Source organism: Lactuca virosa, chromosome 8 (assembly GCF_052849685.1).
Source record: "Lactuca virosa cultivar CGN04683 chromosome 8, Lactuca_virosa_CGN04683_v6, whole genome shotgun sequence".
NCBI lineage: Eukaryota > Viridiplantae > Streptophyta > Magnoliopsida > Asterales > Asteraceae > Lactuca > Lactuca virosa.
In genome coordinates, this window is record NC_136433.1 from 90,857,659 (window position 1) to 90,876,060 (window position 18,402).

The 18,402-nt window shown below is 32.4% G+C and overlaps 3 protein-coding genes across 3 annotated transcripts; 2 read left to right on the forward strand and 1 right to left on the reverse strand.

Annotated features, from left to right (window-relative positions):
* The first annotated feature begins 1,112 nt into the window (after positions 1-1,112).
* On the forward strand, positions 1,113-6,548 carry LOC145129835 (heat-inducible transcription repressor). The gene is made up of 11 exons (XM_079064645.1): positions 1,113-1,306; positions 2,123-2,448; positions 2,583-2,660; positions 2,843-3,408; positions 3,598-4,215; positions 4,290-4,444; positions 4,513-4,694; positions 5,360-5,493; positions 5,593-5,942; positions 6,022-6,125; positions 6,210-6,548. Exons 2-11 carry the CDS (start codon positions 2,142-2,144, stop codon positions 6,278-6,280), a joined length of 2,565 nt encoding a protein of 854 aa, XP_078920771.1. The 5' UTR covers positions 1,113-1,306; positions 2,123-2,141; the 3' UTR covers positions 6,281-6,548.
* A 6,271-nt stretch (positions 6,549-12,819) lies between these two features.
* LOC145129363 (serine/threonine-protein kinase PBL34-like) lies at positions 12,820-15,616 on the forward strand. Its single transcript, XM_079064061.1, has 6 exons — positions 12,820-13,632; positions 13,721-14,043; positions 14,124-14,259; positions 14,591-14,727; positions 14,817-14,940; positions 15,029-15,616. Exons 1-6 carry the CDS (start codon positions 13,467-13,469, stop codon positions 15,574-15,576), a joined length of 1,434 nt encoding a protein of 477 aa, XP_078920187.1. The 5' UTR covers positions 12,820-13,466; the 3' UTR covers positions 15,577-15,616.
* Positions 15,617-15,844: 228 nt separating this feature from the next.
* On the reverse strand, positions 15,845-18,054 carry LOC145129364 (2-oxoadipate dioxygenase/decarboxylase, chloroplastic-like). The gene is made up of 6 exons (XM_079064063.1): positions 17,721-18,054; positions 17,112-17,477; positions 16,860-16,981; positions 16,496-16,659; positions 16,265-16,419; positions 15,845-16,180 (listed from the first exon to the last, which is right to left on the reverse strand). Exons 1-6 carry the CDS (start codon positions 17,937-17,939, stop codon positions 16,082-16,084), a joined length of 1,125 nt encoding a protein of 374 aa, XP_078920189.1. The 5' UTR covers positions 17,940-18,054; the 3' UTR covers positions 15,845-16,081.
* Between the last annotated feature and the right edge of the window lie 348 nt (positions 18,055-18,402).

Below are 18,402 nucleotides of genomic sequence, written 5' to 3' on the forward strand. Positions count from 1 at the left end.
AAAATAAAATATTAAAATGTAAATATTAAGTATTTTTAAAAATAAAATTTTGAAATAAGGAATGAAGATCATATTAATTGCAATTTATATAATATTTATTACACTTGATACTTTACATATATAAGTATAAGATTATGTTGCTTTTTAATTTTAAAAATTGAAAAAAAAACCATAAATTGACATGTGGATATTATTTATTTAAAAAATATCACAAAATGACAAGTGTCAAAACTTATCACAGATTGAAATGTGGTAAAATTATCTTCATTTATTATAATAGACTAAGTGTAAAACTCATGTATTACATGAGTTAATTAAAAAAAAATAAATATAAAAGTTTGAATATTTAAGAACTTTGGATTTATAAGAAAATAAGAAAAATAATGAATTATTAAAATTGATTTTTTTATCTTTTAAATTTAAATAAATAAACAAAATAAACTAATGAGCTTTAATTTGAGAATTTTTAAATAAAAAGGTAAGTCCATTGATGAAATTGATATTTATTTATTACTACATTTATTGTAATTATTACATTAAAGTATTTTGTGAAATTTATTAATATAGAAAAACTCATAAAATGACATGTGGAAAAGAAATTAAATCAAAATAACCACAAAATTACATTTGACAAATTGAATGAGAGTGTGACATGTGGCAAAAAAAATCTTCATTTATTATAGTAGATTTTTATCTTTTAAATTTAAATAAATAAACAAAATAAACTAATGAGCTTTAATTTGAGAATTTTAAAATAAAAAGGTAAGTCAATTGATGAAATTGATATTCATTTATTACTATATTTATTGTAATTATTACATTAAAGTATTTTGTGAAATTTATTAAAATAGAAAAACTTATAAAATGACATGTGGAAAAGAAATTAAATCAAAATAACCACAAAATTACATTTGGCAAATTGAATGAGAGTGTGTCATGTGGCAAAAAAAATCTTCATTTATTATAGTAAATATTAGTCGTATTACTTTCCACGAAAATGGTACTACCTTCGCTGCGATATGTACAGTACTTCATGCGAAAGGTACAACATGTAATGCACAAGATAGGTATCGAATAATTTATTAATAGCAAGCAAATTACTAACAAAGAAAACTTGGACGGAGATCCCATTTTTCTAACCGGGCTGTCAGCGTATTAAAGAACCCCCACGAAATTCAGATCCAGAAGTTGCACAAGTTAGGGCTTAGCCGTACAAAAATCAAACAACTTTCCTGCCAAATTCCATACAAATTCACATTCAAGTCGATCGGCGACCGGTGTCTTCTCCGTCCTGATCTCCGATTAGGTCGGTTTCCTGCATCTCTTTACATCATTACACATCTGTCTCATACGTATTGATGTATACAATATTCGCAATCGTGTACAGCTATATATTTTTGAATTTACATATTGCCAAAACCCTAGCGTATACTCTACTTCAGTAAATGTTGCTAATATGTGTTGGATCATGAGATCGAATCCAAGTTATGGTGACTGGTAAAGCTGTTTTGAAGTATAATTACTCAAATAGCTCGCCATTTTTGAGGAAGATAAACTGAATTAGAATTCACATTATATTTTGTTATATTAAGTTGGTACCAATAATGCACGGTTCTTAGTAGATCTCTTTGTTTGATATGGATATAATTAAGGTGTGATTAAGAATCCGGTTGAAATTTGGAACAAATGGATCTGATCTATGCTGATAATACTACCCAAAGTTTCATTAAACTGTTGCTGAAGAAAAATATGTGGAATGTTTGAATTATGTGATCTCAATTTACTTACTAATCATGAAAGGTTCCTAGGAAATCTCTCTGTATGATCTACATATAATATGAATGTGTTCACGAGTCCAATTCCATTGCTTGCATTTGGATTTGAAATTTGAACCAAATAACACAATTCCAATTTCAAACCCTAGATCTGTGCTTGAACTACTGCCTAATGGACCTCCATGAAAGCTGAAATAATAACTTGTTGTTTTAGCTTGCTGATATTTGATAAGACAATGCTAGCTGTAAATATTATTATAGATCAGTATATTTTATTGATTTAAGTTAACATTCCATCTATATGTTTATAGAGCTATACTGAAGACAATTTACCATTTACATTTCAGATAAATTCTTGGTGAGGCAATGAATTTTTTGGGGCTGCGGTCCCAACAGACTGCAGCTCAAGTGTCACAACCTCTACCACCACAACCTCTACCACCACAAGCTCAAGTAGAACTAAGCAATAAAAAGCCAACTACAACATTAGAGGATCTTGTGGCTGAAGATCCATTCCCATTTGTATCTTTGTCTGATAAGTTTGATGGAAGAAGTGAAGGAAGTGAAAGTGAAAATGGCGCATTTGGGGGCTTAAGTACAAAGAATGGAGCACCTATTGTGGATAAACACATAGATGTTTGTGAAAAAGAAGGATGGATCACCATTCCACGCAGTACTTCCTCACCATTCTCTTACTACATTTTATTTTACACATAGTTTTTCTTATATGCATGCACATGTATGCATCTTTTAAATGTACCATATACTGATTTATAATTGATTAATTGGTACTCATCACTTTTGCAGAGGAACTTCCTGATAGTTGGAATGAAGAACCAGATATGCTATCTTTTAAAGCTTTTGATCGCCCCTTTGTTTTCCCAGGTACCCATTCTCTTTTGATTTAGTTTTAGACATAGAGCTATAGAGGTCAATCTTTTTATCTGTAAAGGGAATTTTTTTTCCCTGTAATTTGTCATTTCAATCAATGAGAATTACATTCCCCTGAATATAACTGCTCTAACTTTCTTTTTCATATAAAATACTACATGTTTTCTTATTTACAGGAGAACAGGTTCATATACTAGCATGCTTATCTGCATATAAACAAGACACAGAAATCATTACACCCTTCAAGGTTGCTGAAGTAATGAGTAAAAATGGCATAGGCCCAAATGCCAAAAAGCAAAATGGTGAGGTCAATGGGTCCCCTGTTTCTGCAGCTACAAGTCCTGATGCACATGGTACACCTCAACATGCTAATGACATTTTGGATGAAAAGACTGACCCAAAAAAGGATCTTTCCACTGGTGAATCTCTTCTCAGAATGCAAGATCACAGAAGACAAACCGAAATGATTCTGCAGAGATTTAGGAATTCCCATTTTTTTGCTCGAACTGCTGAGTCAGATGAGCCACTTTGGTCAAAAAGAAAAACACAGGAAACGTTTAGAGAGTCAACAGAAATGATTGGAGGGAAGTTTACTACATATGATGTGGATTCCAACAAGGGTTCTGATAAGAAAGCCCTTTTGAATACTTCAGTTGATAGAGGAAGTCTTGATGGAAGTACTTCTGGTGGAGTTGCAAGAAATGGATTTAAATGTAGCTCATTGGCTAATGGAGATATAGTGGTATGTTTCTGAAATGAGGTGCATGACTTCTTTATTATAATTATCTCATTGTTTTGTGTTTGGTATGATGGAATCGGAGAAAGAATGGAATGTTTCATTCCATTCCTTTCCTTTTGCTATCCAAACAAAGGATGCAATCAGCCAATGATTACTGATTTGCATTCCATTTTCTTGTTTGGAAGGATGCAGGTGCTTTTACAGGTAAACATTGGTGTAGACTGTTTAAAAGATCCAGTTTTAGAAATCATTCAATTTGAAAAATATCAAGAGAGCACTCTACATCACTCAACTACAGAATCCCTAATTCCCTCAAGTCAAGATCCATGTGGAGATTTATTAAAATGGTTACTCCCTTTAGAAAATTCCATTCCTTCTCCATCTCCTTCATTAACTCCCCCTCAAATGAACTCTTCAAGTGTTCGTACCTCATCAACAAAAGTCAACCCTTCCGCCACATCAGCATCCCCTATATTTTCATTTGGACACTTCAGAAGCTATTCCATGTCAGCAATTCCTCCTAGTGCTGTTCCTGTCTCACCCTCTAGCTCTATGTCAAGCATTGACTTAGAAGATCAGGATCAGTTCTCAAGTAGAAAGTCAAAGGATGAGAAAGGTGAAGCTGAAGGACTTTTATCTTTCCGGGGTGTACCCCTGGAGCCTGAAAGGTTTTCTGTTCGTTGTGGATTAGAAGGGATTTATATTCCAGGGAGAAGGTGGAGGAGAAAAGTGGAAATTATACAACCTGTTGAGATCTCTTCCTTTTCTGCTGATTGTAATACAGAAGACCTTCTTTGTGTTCAGATAAAGGTCCAACCTTTCTTCCCTAGCTCTATTGGGCCCCATTTTTTTTAATACTAATGTCTTCATTTTTTTATTTTTAGAATGTTTGTCCTGCACATGTGCCAGATATTGTAATATATTTGGATACAATAACAATTATACACGAAGAGGCTTCCAAAGGTGGACCTCCTTTATCTTTACCAATTGCATGTATTGAAGCAGGAAATGATCACAGCTTGCCAGATTTAGCCCTCAGGTCATTAACATAGTTTTAAAGATATCAAAGTTAGTTTTGCATTCTAAAATAGTTGTTTTTCATAACAGGAGAGGAGAAGAACATTCCTTCATTCTAAAACCTGCAACTTCATTATGGAGGAACAGTAAAAGTCAAAGTGATAGGAATCTTCGGTCAACACAATCACATTTTGGACATGCAACATCAAGTGGTCATGTAGAACGTGGTGATAAGTATGCAGTTTTAGTATCATGTCGCTGCAATTATACTGGTAATCATGTTTTATGCCACTATTTCTTGTGTTTTTATATTATTAAAAGACAAAAATTCATAATTGGTCTCTGTGCTTTGCAAAATATTGCACTTTGAGGACTTCTATGAAAAACGTCATGCTGCTGGTCCCTGTGGTTTCTAAAATTGCATGAATGGTCCTTCTGTTGTCAGCTTTAACTTTTGAGTAGTTAGTTTTTTTTTCTAAATGACCAAAATGCCCTTGGACCAAATCTAAAAATTGTGTATACCTTAAGGATCAATTATGAAAATTTGAAATTTTATATATATATATATATATATATATATATATATATATATATATATATTAACTACATATATAAGCTTGAAATATATATATATATATATATATATATATATATATATATATATATATATATATAATTTTCATAATTGATCCTTGAGGTATACAGAATTATTAGATTTGGTCCAAGGGCATTTTGGCCATTTAGAAAAAAAAAACTAACTACTCAAAAGTTAAAGTTAACACCAGAAGGACCATTCATGCAATTATTGAAACAATAGGGACCAGCGGCGTGACGTTTTTCATATAAGTTCTCAAAGTGCGATATGTTGCAAACCACAGGGACCAATTATGAAATTTTGTCTTATAAAAAATCAATAACTGACATAGTTTGGATGCAGAATCTAGGTTGTTCTTCAAACAACCAACAAGTTGGCGTCCACGTATGTCAAGGGATCTGTTGATCTCAGTTGCATCTCAAATGTCAAGGCCAAATCTTGGTTCAGATGAACGAGTTCTTCAATTACCTGTTCAGGTTTCAATCTAAAAAAACGTAGTTCATGATTATTATATTAATTAATGGCTAGTTCATGTTTTATATGAAAAGTGATTTATTTATGTTATGGTTTTACAGGTTTTGACACTGCAAGCTTCAAACCTGACATCTGAAGATCTGACACTAACAGTGCTTGCTCCAGCCTCATTTACTTCTCTTCCATCTGTTGTCTCATTAACTTCAGCACCCGCAACACCATTAAGCCCAGAAGAAAAGTCAACAAAAGTCAACGTTGACAGACACAATATTGCCATGAAGAGACTCAGTTCAGCTTTAATAGAAAATCAAAGACGCAATGATGAAATTGGGCGTCAAACTGGCATTGGAGCTTTCTCTTTCAATGAGCAACCAATTTCCATCACTGATGTGCTTCCAAGAAGTGATTTGGGATGCACACATCTGTGGTTGCAAAGTCGCGTTCCATTAGGGTAATAATAATAATAAATATTACTTTTTTTTTTCCTCGTGATTTTTAGTTTATTATTTATTTATTTATTTTGATTGAAGGTGTGTTCCTTCGAAGTCTACAGCTACTATTAAGCTTGAGCTACTTCCACTTACAGACGGGATTATTACACTAGATTCTTTACAAATTAGTGTTAAGGAGAAAGGTATGTTATGTCATCATCTTATATAATATTCCTGCTTATAATTAATCTAAAAGCATAAACATGATAGTGAGAATAAAAATATAGGTGTAACGTATATTCCGGAGCACTCACTCAAGATAAATGCAACTTCCAGCATAAGTGCTGGAATCCTCTAAGTCTCGGACCATAATGCATATATACTCCAATTTGGATGGATGTTATACGCTCTATGAAGATCATTACATGCTACTCTCAATATATATGTATCTGTGATTGAAATGTAGTGTCTTTTTTTGTTTAAGGATGAGTCTATAAAAAGTTGTATGATTTGAGTTTTTTTTTTCTTTTGTTTTTTAAAATGTATGTGGTGACCAGAACAGAAAAAAAACGCTCAATTGGTGTGTGGAATCCAAAGAAATACCTGTACATTTGTGTTTCGGAAAATGTTTGTTGGGACCAATTTTTATATGATTTTCGTAGAATCAGTACTACTGTGATAAACTTAATAGGTTGGACATTAACTTGTTCTCACTCTTTTATTTGTTTAAAAGATGTTAATGTCCTCGTCTTTTCATGTGTTCATGTTGATAAGACAAAAGTAAACAAAAAATAGCCATATGTTGTCATTCGTCTGTTTTTGCAAGCTGTGATTGGAGATAAAAGGGTCCACACAACCGTTGTGCCATTGACTTAGGGAGGGAAAGCAGTTTATATGTCAAAAAGTTGAAATGGCAATGGGTTATCTTGAAGAAGACATCACTCGTTATGTCATACTGACTTTTTTTTCTTTTTTTTTCTTTTTTTTTTTTTTTTTTTTTTTTTAACAAAGAATTAATGTATTGGGTATGATGATGATAAATTTTTAAAATAATAAATCTAGTTTTATAATGAAATGATTTTGATTATAGTAAGCATTCCAGCTTAATTTATTAAATTTTCAACGAGTTTAACATGAAAAAAATAGAAAATGCGTTGCCATAAATGGTGAAAATCAGAAATTATGTTGCTATAAAAAAGCAAAAAAAAATGAAAGTTCGTTGTTGTTTGTTAAATATGTTTCCTTTTTGTTGTGTGCAAGAGATCTGAGAATAAGACCCGATATGTTGTGAGTTTGTGTCCGTATCTTATATTCTCTTCAATTTCAATTCCTTATTTAATTAATATAATTACCTATTACATATAAATATATAATATTTTTAAATATTTTATATATTCATTACATATAGTGGTTCACTTGAATTATGTATAAGGTGTTTTACAACAAAATCGAAACCAAACCATTGCACTGTGATTAATGGAAATACATAACCACACCAACGTTTTTAATAATGGTTATGTTATAAGGGAGGAGGAAGTCATTCCCTCCCAACCCACTGAACCCACTGTCACATCATTTTTTTCTCTTTTATTTTTCTTCATCTTTCCCAACCCACAACACACGGAAAACCCTATCTTTTTGAACCCATTCAACCACTCAATTAAAAAAAATACAAAACAATCAAAGATAAAATCTTAATTAGCAATAGAGTTATCGGCGGTACCACTCCCGCTTCAACGGGTTGGTTGATTGGTTTCACTAACCCACTTCATCATCTCTCTCTCTACTTTATCTTTCTCATTTTCTCTTGTACCATGTGTTTTAAAACTTGTATCTTAGTTGTTTTGTATTTTTTTTTTTAATTGAGTGGGTTGAGAAAGATAGGATTTCCGTGTGTTGTGGGTTGGGAAAGATGAAGAAAAAGAAAAGACAAAAATTGATGTGGCAGTGAGTTCGGTGGGTTGGGAGGGAACGACTCCCTCCTTAACAGATATGCTATATGAGTTAATTCGGTTACGGTTTCATTGGTATATTTCGCAGATAGAACAAAAGAAATTAATAGTTATGTTTAGAAAAGATCAATTTTTTCCCTGAAGAAAAAAAAACTTATGAGAGTTAGTTAGGTTTGTATTTTAAAAAGCCCTATATTTTTTCCCCTAAATCTCTGATTATAATGATCGAGGAAGTTAACCCTTATTAATGCTTATTATCGTTAAAAGACAATTATAATTCTCATTTTGGGGAGTGAATATTCATTTAGAATCCGTAAAAATTCTAAATTGTCTAATTCTTTATTTATTTATTTACTTGTACTTAGGCAACTTTTATATAGTCAATCACAGCCCAATTAATAAAAAATCCAATCCATAAAATAAAGATTATAGAATGCAAAAGCACCATATGATGAATTGGGATACTAGTAATGGTTGATTTCTTAAATAAAATAATTGACAATAATGGAGGTTGAGAATAATTATTTAATTTATATTAAACCAATGATAATATAGATATAAAGTAGGCCATTTTAATACTTATAAATGGGTTAGACTTATTAATTATGAAGTAGGTTTCACTATTTAATCCAAAGGTGTCAGTTCTTGCGTGTATTTGAAGACAACTTTTTTTTTTTTTTAATACATTCACACGTATCAAAATTAACAATTTGTCCATTTTTATAGATATTGTAATGCTTGTTTTAACATATAATTTGAAAACAGGGTCACATACATATGACAATACCATAAAATGTTTTAGGTTAACCATTACTTTGATTTTTGTCTACTTCATGACTGTTTACTTTCGTTTATGTTAGAACCATATTATTATAGAATTGATCTGTCCATCAAATTTCGACACAATATATAAACACAATAAAAAATTATTACTGGTTGATGATATTATACATTGCTGCTTTGCCCAAATGATGATTTTTATTAAATAGATGAAAACCAACGTATGTTACTATTTCGTTTTAGATAAGTAAACCACATTATACAAACTGATCTAAAGTATGTTATTGTTATGTGCACTTAACCGATAAAACATATTTTTTTAAATAGAGTAAACTGCAAATTTGGTATTTTTGGTTTGCTGAAAACTGTTGGATAAGATGTAAAAAAATTTCAACTTGCATCGTTGGTACAAAACATGAAACATTCCTTAAGGTCATTTGAATAAATAAGTATAGACTCATTTATTGTTTAACATCCCTAAAAGGTAGTTGTTTGTTTGTATACATCGTCACTAATACAACTCTCAGAGACACAGAAAACCCTCTTCCAAAACCACTTGTTCTTCTTCTTTTCTACATGGAATTTATTAATAATGATGAAAATATGGTCCACCACGCCATCCACTCAACGCTTTGATGCAATGATGCAATGATGATATATGGTAAGAAGCTATCTTTTAATGAACTACATATCATAACTGAAAATCCAACTATAAAATAATAAATTTGATATTTTCTTGTTTGAAGATGGACATTCCACCATGTTTAGTATTGAACTCCATCCTGATGGTAAGTTCACAAAACTGTTAGGTTTTTATTTAAAAACTAGTTTTAAAAACATGATTTTTATCAACGGAAGACTTGATCATTTTGAATAACATAAACAAGTTTAAACCTACCAAGGATCTTCTAGCAAAGTGTGGAAAGAAAACAAACACAACCAAAGAAGAAGAAGAACAAATAATAACCTTTGTAGTTCTTTGGATCATCTTGGGAGGCTTAGAAGTTGATGAAGAATGATGAACTTTAGAGACACCAACAAGAAGCCAACTTGATGTAGATGCTAGTCTAAAACTCTTAACTCTTAGGCTTGAAGTTCATAACCAAAGAATGAACTTCAAGAGAGTATAAAAGCAAGTAATATCTTCATAAGATGATCAAAAGTGAGAGAGAAACCCATGCATGATGCATGTTACGGTTTTGGGGGGAGAAGAGAAGCAATCATAAGTGAAAGCCTTTCTCACATATATATATATATATATCATGCACAATATTCATGGGTCTTTAACCATTAAGCACATATGCTTCTACTAGCTAGAATGTCTCTCATGCTTCTTACTCCCTCCGTCCCAATATTATTGTCCACAGACAAAAAAACACACATATTAAGAAAAACATTAATTACCACTAACTTTATTTAATAAAATGACAGTTTTGTCCTTACTTTGCATTTAATGTTCCATTAAATGCTTAGTTGGTTAAATAATAATGAGGGGGTATTTTGATAAAAATGTTATTTATTTTTAGAAGTGGACTATTATTTTGGGACAAACCAAAAAAGAAAGATGGACTATAATTTTGGGACGGAATGAGTATTACTTTTGATTAAATAAGTCAAAACCCCATTCCTTTGTCTCATTGTCAATTTTCGGCCGTACCTCAAAAAGGAAGAAAAAAAGGAAGAAGAATGATTTAAATTTTATAAACTCTAAGTTTATAAAATATAAACTTTGTGTTTAGGAAAAAGACAAAAAGTTTCAATTAGTCCAAAAAGTGGTACATGACTTATTAATTCATACAATATGAAATAATGTGTTACTTGCTAATGAAAATTATTATTTCCTAGAAATAAATAATTTCCAATTAATTATAAGAGTTTATTGAATATTTATTAAAATCAATTTCTAATAAATAATCAATTATATCAAGTTGTTGTTAGTGAGACCCTTTAGTATCATATGTTAATTAGCAATATCACTTTAATATGATTCTTGAGCATACTAGATCTTTCAAAAATTCCCCGAACTAGACTCAATAATGGAAGTATTAAGTTGCATTGTACCCACAATCATTTAATACCATTTTTGTTTGTCCAATAGTGACTTGGATTTTGGATCTTGAGCTTGTAGGCAACAATGATTATGTGTGTAATCTTGCACAATACTTGAAGGACACCAAAATAATTTGGTAATACACAAAGCCCCCTGTCCTTATTAGTCATGAGAAATCCATATCTCTTTGGATATTGAGACACTTTATCATATTTGTGAATGCTTTGTGTTTGTTATGGAGGCTATGGAACCATTTGTAAGGTCTCACAATGTTGTTCATCACTGCTTTTCATAAAGTATTGCATTTTGTGGTTCTTGAATTTCAGCATCTGTTGTTCCTACTTGTTTCCTATAACAAGAGAATTTTCTTTAAAAATTCAGCCCTATGTACAACACTTTGTGCTTGACCGAGGTATAGAAGTAGTATCATATCATTCCATTTGGGTACCCTACAAAACACATGTGTTAATCATGGATGCTTGTTTTTTAAATGTCTCACGTTTCACGTAAGTTTCTCAACCCTAAACCTTCAAGTAAGATAATGTGAATTTATTTACTAACAATCAAATTCTTAATATATAACCAATCTGTGACAACTTAATAAAGTGTGACCCTTTAAGATTATATGTTATTGGCAAACATCATTCTAAAATGATTGTCGAGCATATAGATCCAACACCTACCAAACCGATTCTTTACTTAATTGTGAAAAGATTTGAATATTTCAAAAGCTTCATGTTTATGTCTAAACATGTAGACATAACCATATCTACTGAAGTCATTAGTAAATGCAATGAAGTAACTGTATCCATCTTTAACAGTTTAAAAGGTCCATAAACTTACGTATGTATGAACCCTACTAGATCTTTGGCCATTTCACTGATACCGAAGAACAAAGCCTTTGTTATCTTTCTAAATAAAGTATCTGACTTATGGCCACTTGATTCCAAAATTCCTTCCGACTAGAGTTTCGTAATGCATTTCTTGTTTATATCTCAAAGACGACGATGCCATAGATATTTTGATTTAAGTCATACTTAAATTTTTTAGCATTTAGAGTATATACTAATTTGTTTTTATTTTTTTATTTTTGTTTGAGATATAATTATGCACATCTAGTTCTATCATAACAAGAAATAACATTAAAATAAAACAAAATTACAAAATATATCCTAAAAACCACCCTCAAGTTTATAAATATTTACATGGATGGAAGGCTGCCACTTAAAATAGTAAGTTTTTTTTTGTCATATTCTTATTGTACGTAATTTATATTTTTTACATGCACTAACAACTTAATTTTAGTTTCTTTCAATTTTTATTGATTTAAGCTATGTTTGATACACCATAACTAACAGATAAACTAGCATATTTTTCGAGTTTTTCTAAGTTGTCATATTTGACAAACCAAAAAATAATTACTTTTATGCTAGTTTTTTAAAAAGCTACTTATAGTAGCTTTTTAAGAGTTTTTTTTTTTTTTTTTAATTTTTAAATTTTTTTTCCAAATATACCCTTAATTAATTATAGAAGACATATTTTTTTAAATGTCATTTTATATATTTCAGCTAGCTTATCAATTAGTTTTACAAAATGTTATTTTTTATCGGTTAACTTTCGGCTATCAACTAGCTTTTCATTTAACAACTAGCTTTTTAACTATCAACTAACTTTTCAGCTAGCAACTAGTTTTTCAACTAGTACGTCAAACAAATACATTGTTATTTTGATAACTAAGAGCCCAAAATGAAAGAAATAATGATACTAATTTATGTACTTCGCCCTATATTTAACTTACAATTTAGTTACACGTAGTAATTAAACTTTTAGTTACATCCAAATTATGATCCATCTTCGGAAAGACCTTGTGAAGTATATAGTAACATTTTTAAAGAATAAAGTTGTTTTTACTTTTTTATAATTGAGAATGATACCAAAAACGATTATAAAACGATAAATATGTGGCTTTAAAATGGTAGGTTGGACATAAGCCTTGAACAGTTTTCCTAACTTACTTTAAATACTATTTTATTACATGAGTTTTTAAGATTTTGATGCCTAACAGTCTATATAGTACTATTAAACTATTAATCATTCGGTTATAAAGAGCGGGTGAAAATATGATTTATCGAATTTCTGAAAGTAGACGATTATCTTGAAAGTGAACTAGGGAAGATATTACTTTCTCGATTACCATCTTTTCTTTATAATTTTTTTTTTTTTTTCTTACTACTCATTCTTTTGATGTGATTTCAATACCTTTTGGGAATGCTAGGTGGTAGTGGTTGCTTTTAAACTCTAATCACATTTCATACAACCCGAATTCTCTGAGTTCTTCTTTTCAATCGTTTCTAAAGTGTTTCTATCTCTGATCTAAATCTTTTTCTTGACATTTGTATAACAAATTTCCCTTCTTTTTTCAAATTTCTGAATTGGGTCTCTTGAATTTTAACTAAAAAAAATCCAATCTTGGTGGGGTTTTCTTGAAAGAATCTTGTGTTGTTGTGTTGTACACAAGTCAACATTCAGTCTCTTCTGGGGTTGCTAATTTCATCTTTTTCTTGGTTTTCAATCATACCAACTTACCAAGTTTGATGATTTTTAGGGTTTATTGTGATAGATGAAAAATGTATAAAGTTGGAATCTTTTCACATGGGGTTTGTTAATTTTATCCGTTTCTTGGCTTCCAATCACTAATTTCATCCAAAAGTTTGGCATTTTGGATACAAATTTGGGGGTTTTGATGATACCAAGTGTGAAAGATGAAATCTGTTGATGAAAAATGTATAAAGTTGGAATCTGGGCATGTTGTAGAATCGAAGACGAACACCAACACTGGATGTTGGAATCGATGGAGACTAATTGGCAGCTGTGTTTCTTCAAGATCTAAAGTCGAAAACTCCATTAGTGGCATAACCACTCATTGTGGTAAACCAGTCTCCCAATTTTCACACAAAATTTCACAAATTGATCAAATAATTTGCTTAAATTTATCTGTTTTTATGTAATACGACAGTGGAAAGCAAGCTGAAGATTGATGAACCAGTTGTTCCGATATTTTCATCGACTACAAGTAATAACGAAAGCAATCCATCGACCCCAAAACCGGAAGATGAACTGAAACTTGATTCTAGGCTTCGGATATTTGGTTTCAATGATCTGAAATTGGCTACGAGGAACTTCCGACCGGAAAGTCTTCTCGGAGAGGGTGGTTTTGGGTGTGTTTTTAAGGGGTGGATTGAAGAAAATGGAACGGCGCCGGTGAAACCAGGCACCGGACTTACTGTCGCCGTGAAAACCCTGAATCACGATGGGCTTCAGGGTCATAAAGAATGGCTGGTTTGTTCATTGTTGTTGCTTTCTATTCCTTTGTTTTAATCTTTTGGTTTTCTCATGATTTATATTTTATTGTTTAACAGGCTGAAGTAAATTATTTAAGTGACCTTATCCATCCAAATTTGGTTAAATTGATCGGTTATTGTATTGAAGATGATCAACGGCTGTTGGTTTATGAGTTCATGCCTCGAGGAAGCTTAGAGAATCACTTGTTTAGGAGTAAGTTACTATTTTTAATGATTTAGAGGGTATTTATGTCTTTAGCACAAGAGTGAGATCGAGCCTCCATTTTGGATGTAGGGATGAAGAGGGTATTTACGTCTTTTGCACAAATAAGAGATTTGAGTCATGTTTCAACTTCTCAATTGAATTTGTCGTATTGACACCGCTCTTTTTCGGTGGACAAAAATTGCAATTTTTGTCTTATTGACGACATCGGTTTCGGTCAAAGTCAAACATAGTACAACTTGTTTTGTTATACCAACATATATATAATATATATACCAATTTAGTATTTGTTGTTTCTAATAAAAGTCTATTGTTATTGTAGGATCTTTGCCTCTTCCATGGTCCATTAGGATGAAAATTGCTCTTGGTGCTGCAAAGGGTCTTGCTTTTCTTCACGAGGAAGCGGAAAAACCGGTGATTTATCGCGATTTTAAGACCTCGAATATTTTGTTAGATGCGGTATGTGATACAAACACTAATCAAACTATCTTGTTTTCTTGAAGTTTTTAATCTCGGGTTTTTGGTGTTCATAAAGATTTGTTTTGTAGGAATATAATGCCAAACTTTCGGATTTTGGTCTTGCAAAAGATGGCCCCGAGGGTGATAAAACTCATGTATCAACTCGAGTCATGGGAACTTATGGTTATGCAGCCCCCGAGTATGTAATGACAGGTTTGCACTTTAACCCTTTTGTTAGCCATTTTGCTCAAAGAAGTAATATTTGACCTAATTATTTTGTGTTTTTGTATATTTCTTTTAGGTCATCTTACTTCAAGAAGTGATGTATATAGCTTTGGTGTCGTTTTGCTCGAAATTTTAACTGGTCGAAGGTCAATGGACAAAAACCGTCCAAACGGTGAACACAACCTCGTAGAATGGGCCCGCCCACATTTAGGTGAGAGAAGGCGGTTTTATAAGTTAATAGACCCTCGACTTGAAGGCCATTTCTCAATAAAAGGAGCCCAAAAAGCCGCACAACTAGCGGCCCGTTGCCTTAACCGTGACTCGAAAGCCCGACCTCTAATGAGTGAAGTTGTTGAATGCCTAAAGCCGCTGCCAGCCCTTAAGGACATGGCAAGCTTATCGTTTTATTTCCAGACTGTTCAACTTCAAGCTGAACGGTCTGGGTTGAGCCCGAGTGCACAAAATGCAGTTCGGGCTCAAGGGTTGTTTTTAAGAAACGGATCGCAGCATCCAAGGAGCCTATCCATACCTAATGGTTCTTATGCTTCTCCTTATCACAACAAGTTGAACTTGAAGTCACCAAAGCCTAATGACAATGAGAAAAAGAACAATAGCACATTGTAAATTATTATCATTTTTTTAAAAAATTTCTGATTTACTTCTAGTTTTCCAAGTAATATAAATATATTTCTTGGTTGTTCGCGGTTTGAAACGCAATTAAAAAACATGAGAAACAGGATTATAACAAATTTGATTCGTTTGTTGCAACTGAAACGGACCTTATCACACTAATCGCTAATTTACTAGTTAATGTTTTCAAATATGATCAAAATTTTAGCTTTTTTTTTACTAAAAATAATCAATCACAACAAAAAAAACCCAAAACCAAAAAAAACCCAAACCCAAACTCGAATAGTCTACGACTGTGTTGTTCGTCCTAAAACGACAGAAAAAATAAAATAAACTAAAAGACGTGCCCTTTTCCCAATTTGAGCAAAAACGTCAACTACATTTAATTACAAATAGTTAACCATTTCATCATGTTTACTTGAGAAACAACTTCACATTTGTTGCTAGTAGTTTATTCTAATTACATGTTTGATTATCATCGAATCACTTGTGTTTTGCCTCAAGCAACTCTCCTATTTAACTGATCCATCGATGTGCTCTCAAATATTTTATCAGCGTTACCAACTTCAAATCCATCTCGTCTATGAACCTCTTGAACCTAAGTTTCAAAACCAATCAATCATTATGTTAAAACTCAAAAAATACAAATACAAAACAAACAAACAAACTTTAAAATGCTAACCTTATCTTCGGGTAAATCTTTGTATTCGGGCAACACAATGCGCTCAGCAAACTCGATATATGAACACGGGACCGATTCTTTGATGCCATCGGAGAATTCAAACGGGATCGAGTCTGCAACCGTTGAACTTTGCAACAATAGAGCATCTGGGCTCACTGGTACAAGAAAATCATGTAAGATGTAAATCAGATACACAACAGCCTTCCAGATGAGACATAAAAAAGAACTAACCTTTGAGAACGCCCCCTTCCGAGTTCAACTTGAACCCTTTGTCCTCAATGAACTCGTTAAAATTCTTGATGTTTTTCAAGCGAGATTTGAGCCTATGAGTTGATATGGTGACATGATTTACCATGTAACCATTGACTAGAGTCCATGCAGCATACTCACTTTCACTAGAAGTCAAACATAACAAAAACAAAATTTTAGAAGACTATTCCAGACTGGACCTACTCTACTACTGGTCTGGAGTAGAGTCCGTCCAAAAATAACCGGCGGTTATAGACTACCGGTATAACCGCCGGGCAGACTAGACCAGGTCATATCATGTCCGGTCTAGTCTGAAAAAAAAAGTCAGAAAAGGACAAAAATGCACCTAGCTAATTGTTGGAATTCATCATGTGATGGTTTGGGCCACGTTAAACAACCAAGAGCACTTGAAAGGACAGTATGTTTATGTCCAGCACCCGATAGCCCGGTGTACTTTCTGATTATTTCCTGGAAGCAAGAACACACGCATCAAGATTCCAGACTATGAACACTATGATTAAATTGGTAAAAGTTACACAACAAATCAACAATATCTACTGATTAAAATTATAAAACATTATGAATTTTAAATCAAAACCTGGGCTTGTAGGCTCATTTGATCCACAAGAAGTTCAGAGATGAAGATTCTAGGTAAGGGGCCATGAACACCGCTGCCACCATTAATGGAGGAGACGTTTGGAGGTGAAAACCAGAGAGCTTTCAGCTTCTTTTTTGGAAATCTTAATTCTTCGCGTTGAGTATAACCAAAATCAAGGAAGAACTTTGATATAGAATCGATTCCATAACCATTTACCCCAAACGTCCGATATGCGATATGATCATAGCATATTTGATTAGCATCTGTAGATCCGACAAGCTCCAGGATTGCTTTTGCAGTTGGGTTTCGATTCAAATACACTTGTTCCATACTTGAAAGCACACTTCTGAAGAACGAATCACCACCCTGAATTAACACCAAACACAAATTATGTCCCATCAAATGTTATAAAAGTCACGAAATTAAACTCTTTTTAATTCAAATCTAAACATCGTGTTCCATTTCTAGTTTCTGATTATGTGTATAAATTTGATTCCAAGATTCTAGACTACGCATTCTTGCACAAACGATCATAAATCAAATTATGTAAACAAAAAAATTAACAGTTAAGTACACAAATTACAAAGCAAACACGAGACAAATGCGTACCGAAGATGACGAAAAGTGGGATCCATTAGTGGATTGAGAAGCTGAAACAATCGGAACTTTCAATGCGGTTTTAACGGAATGATTCATGGTTGATGTGAAGACAGTTTTGACGAAAACGGAGGTTCTGGAGCTTGAAGACGATGGATTAATGGAGGACGATCGTAGAGATGAGAAAATTTTGGACGATGATACTGAAGATTGGGAGCGAATTGTCATCATCTTCTTCACGTATCAAAAACCCTTTTGGTGGAATCCGACGAGGATCAGAATGGATGGGTTTAGTAGCGTGACAGATTGGAAAGAGAGTGTCGTGTACGATGTTGAGATGAGCATGCCTTCCTTGTTCTGTTGTGGCATACATATCACCGTCGGTAGGGCTATAAACGAACTGAACGTTCGGCGAACCGTTTGTGAACTGTTCGGCGGGAAGTTCGTTTATGTTCGTTTATTTAATAATTATGTTCGTTTATTTAATAAATGAACGAACATGAACACAAATTCTCGTTCGTTTAGTCAAACGAACGAACATGAACAATGGTCTCGTTCGTTCATTTACGTTCGTGAACGTTCGTTTATGTTGTTCGTTTATGTTCGTTCGTTTAAGTTTTTTTATGTTCATATATTTTCAATTGTTTTTTATTACATTACTATATTATAGTTCTTTTATGTTCATATATGTTCA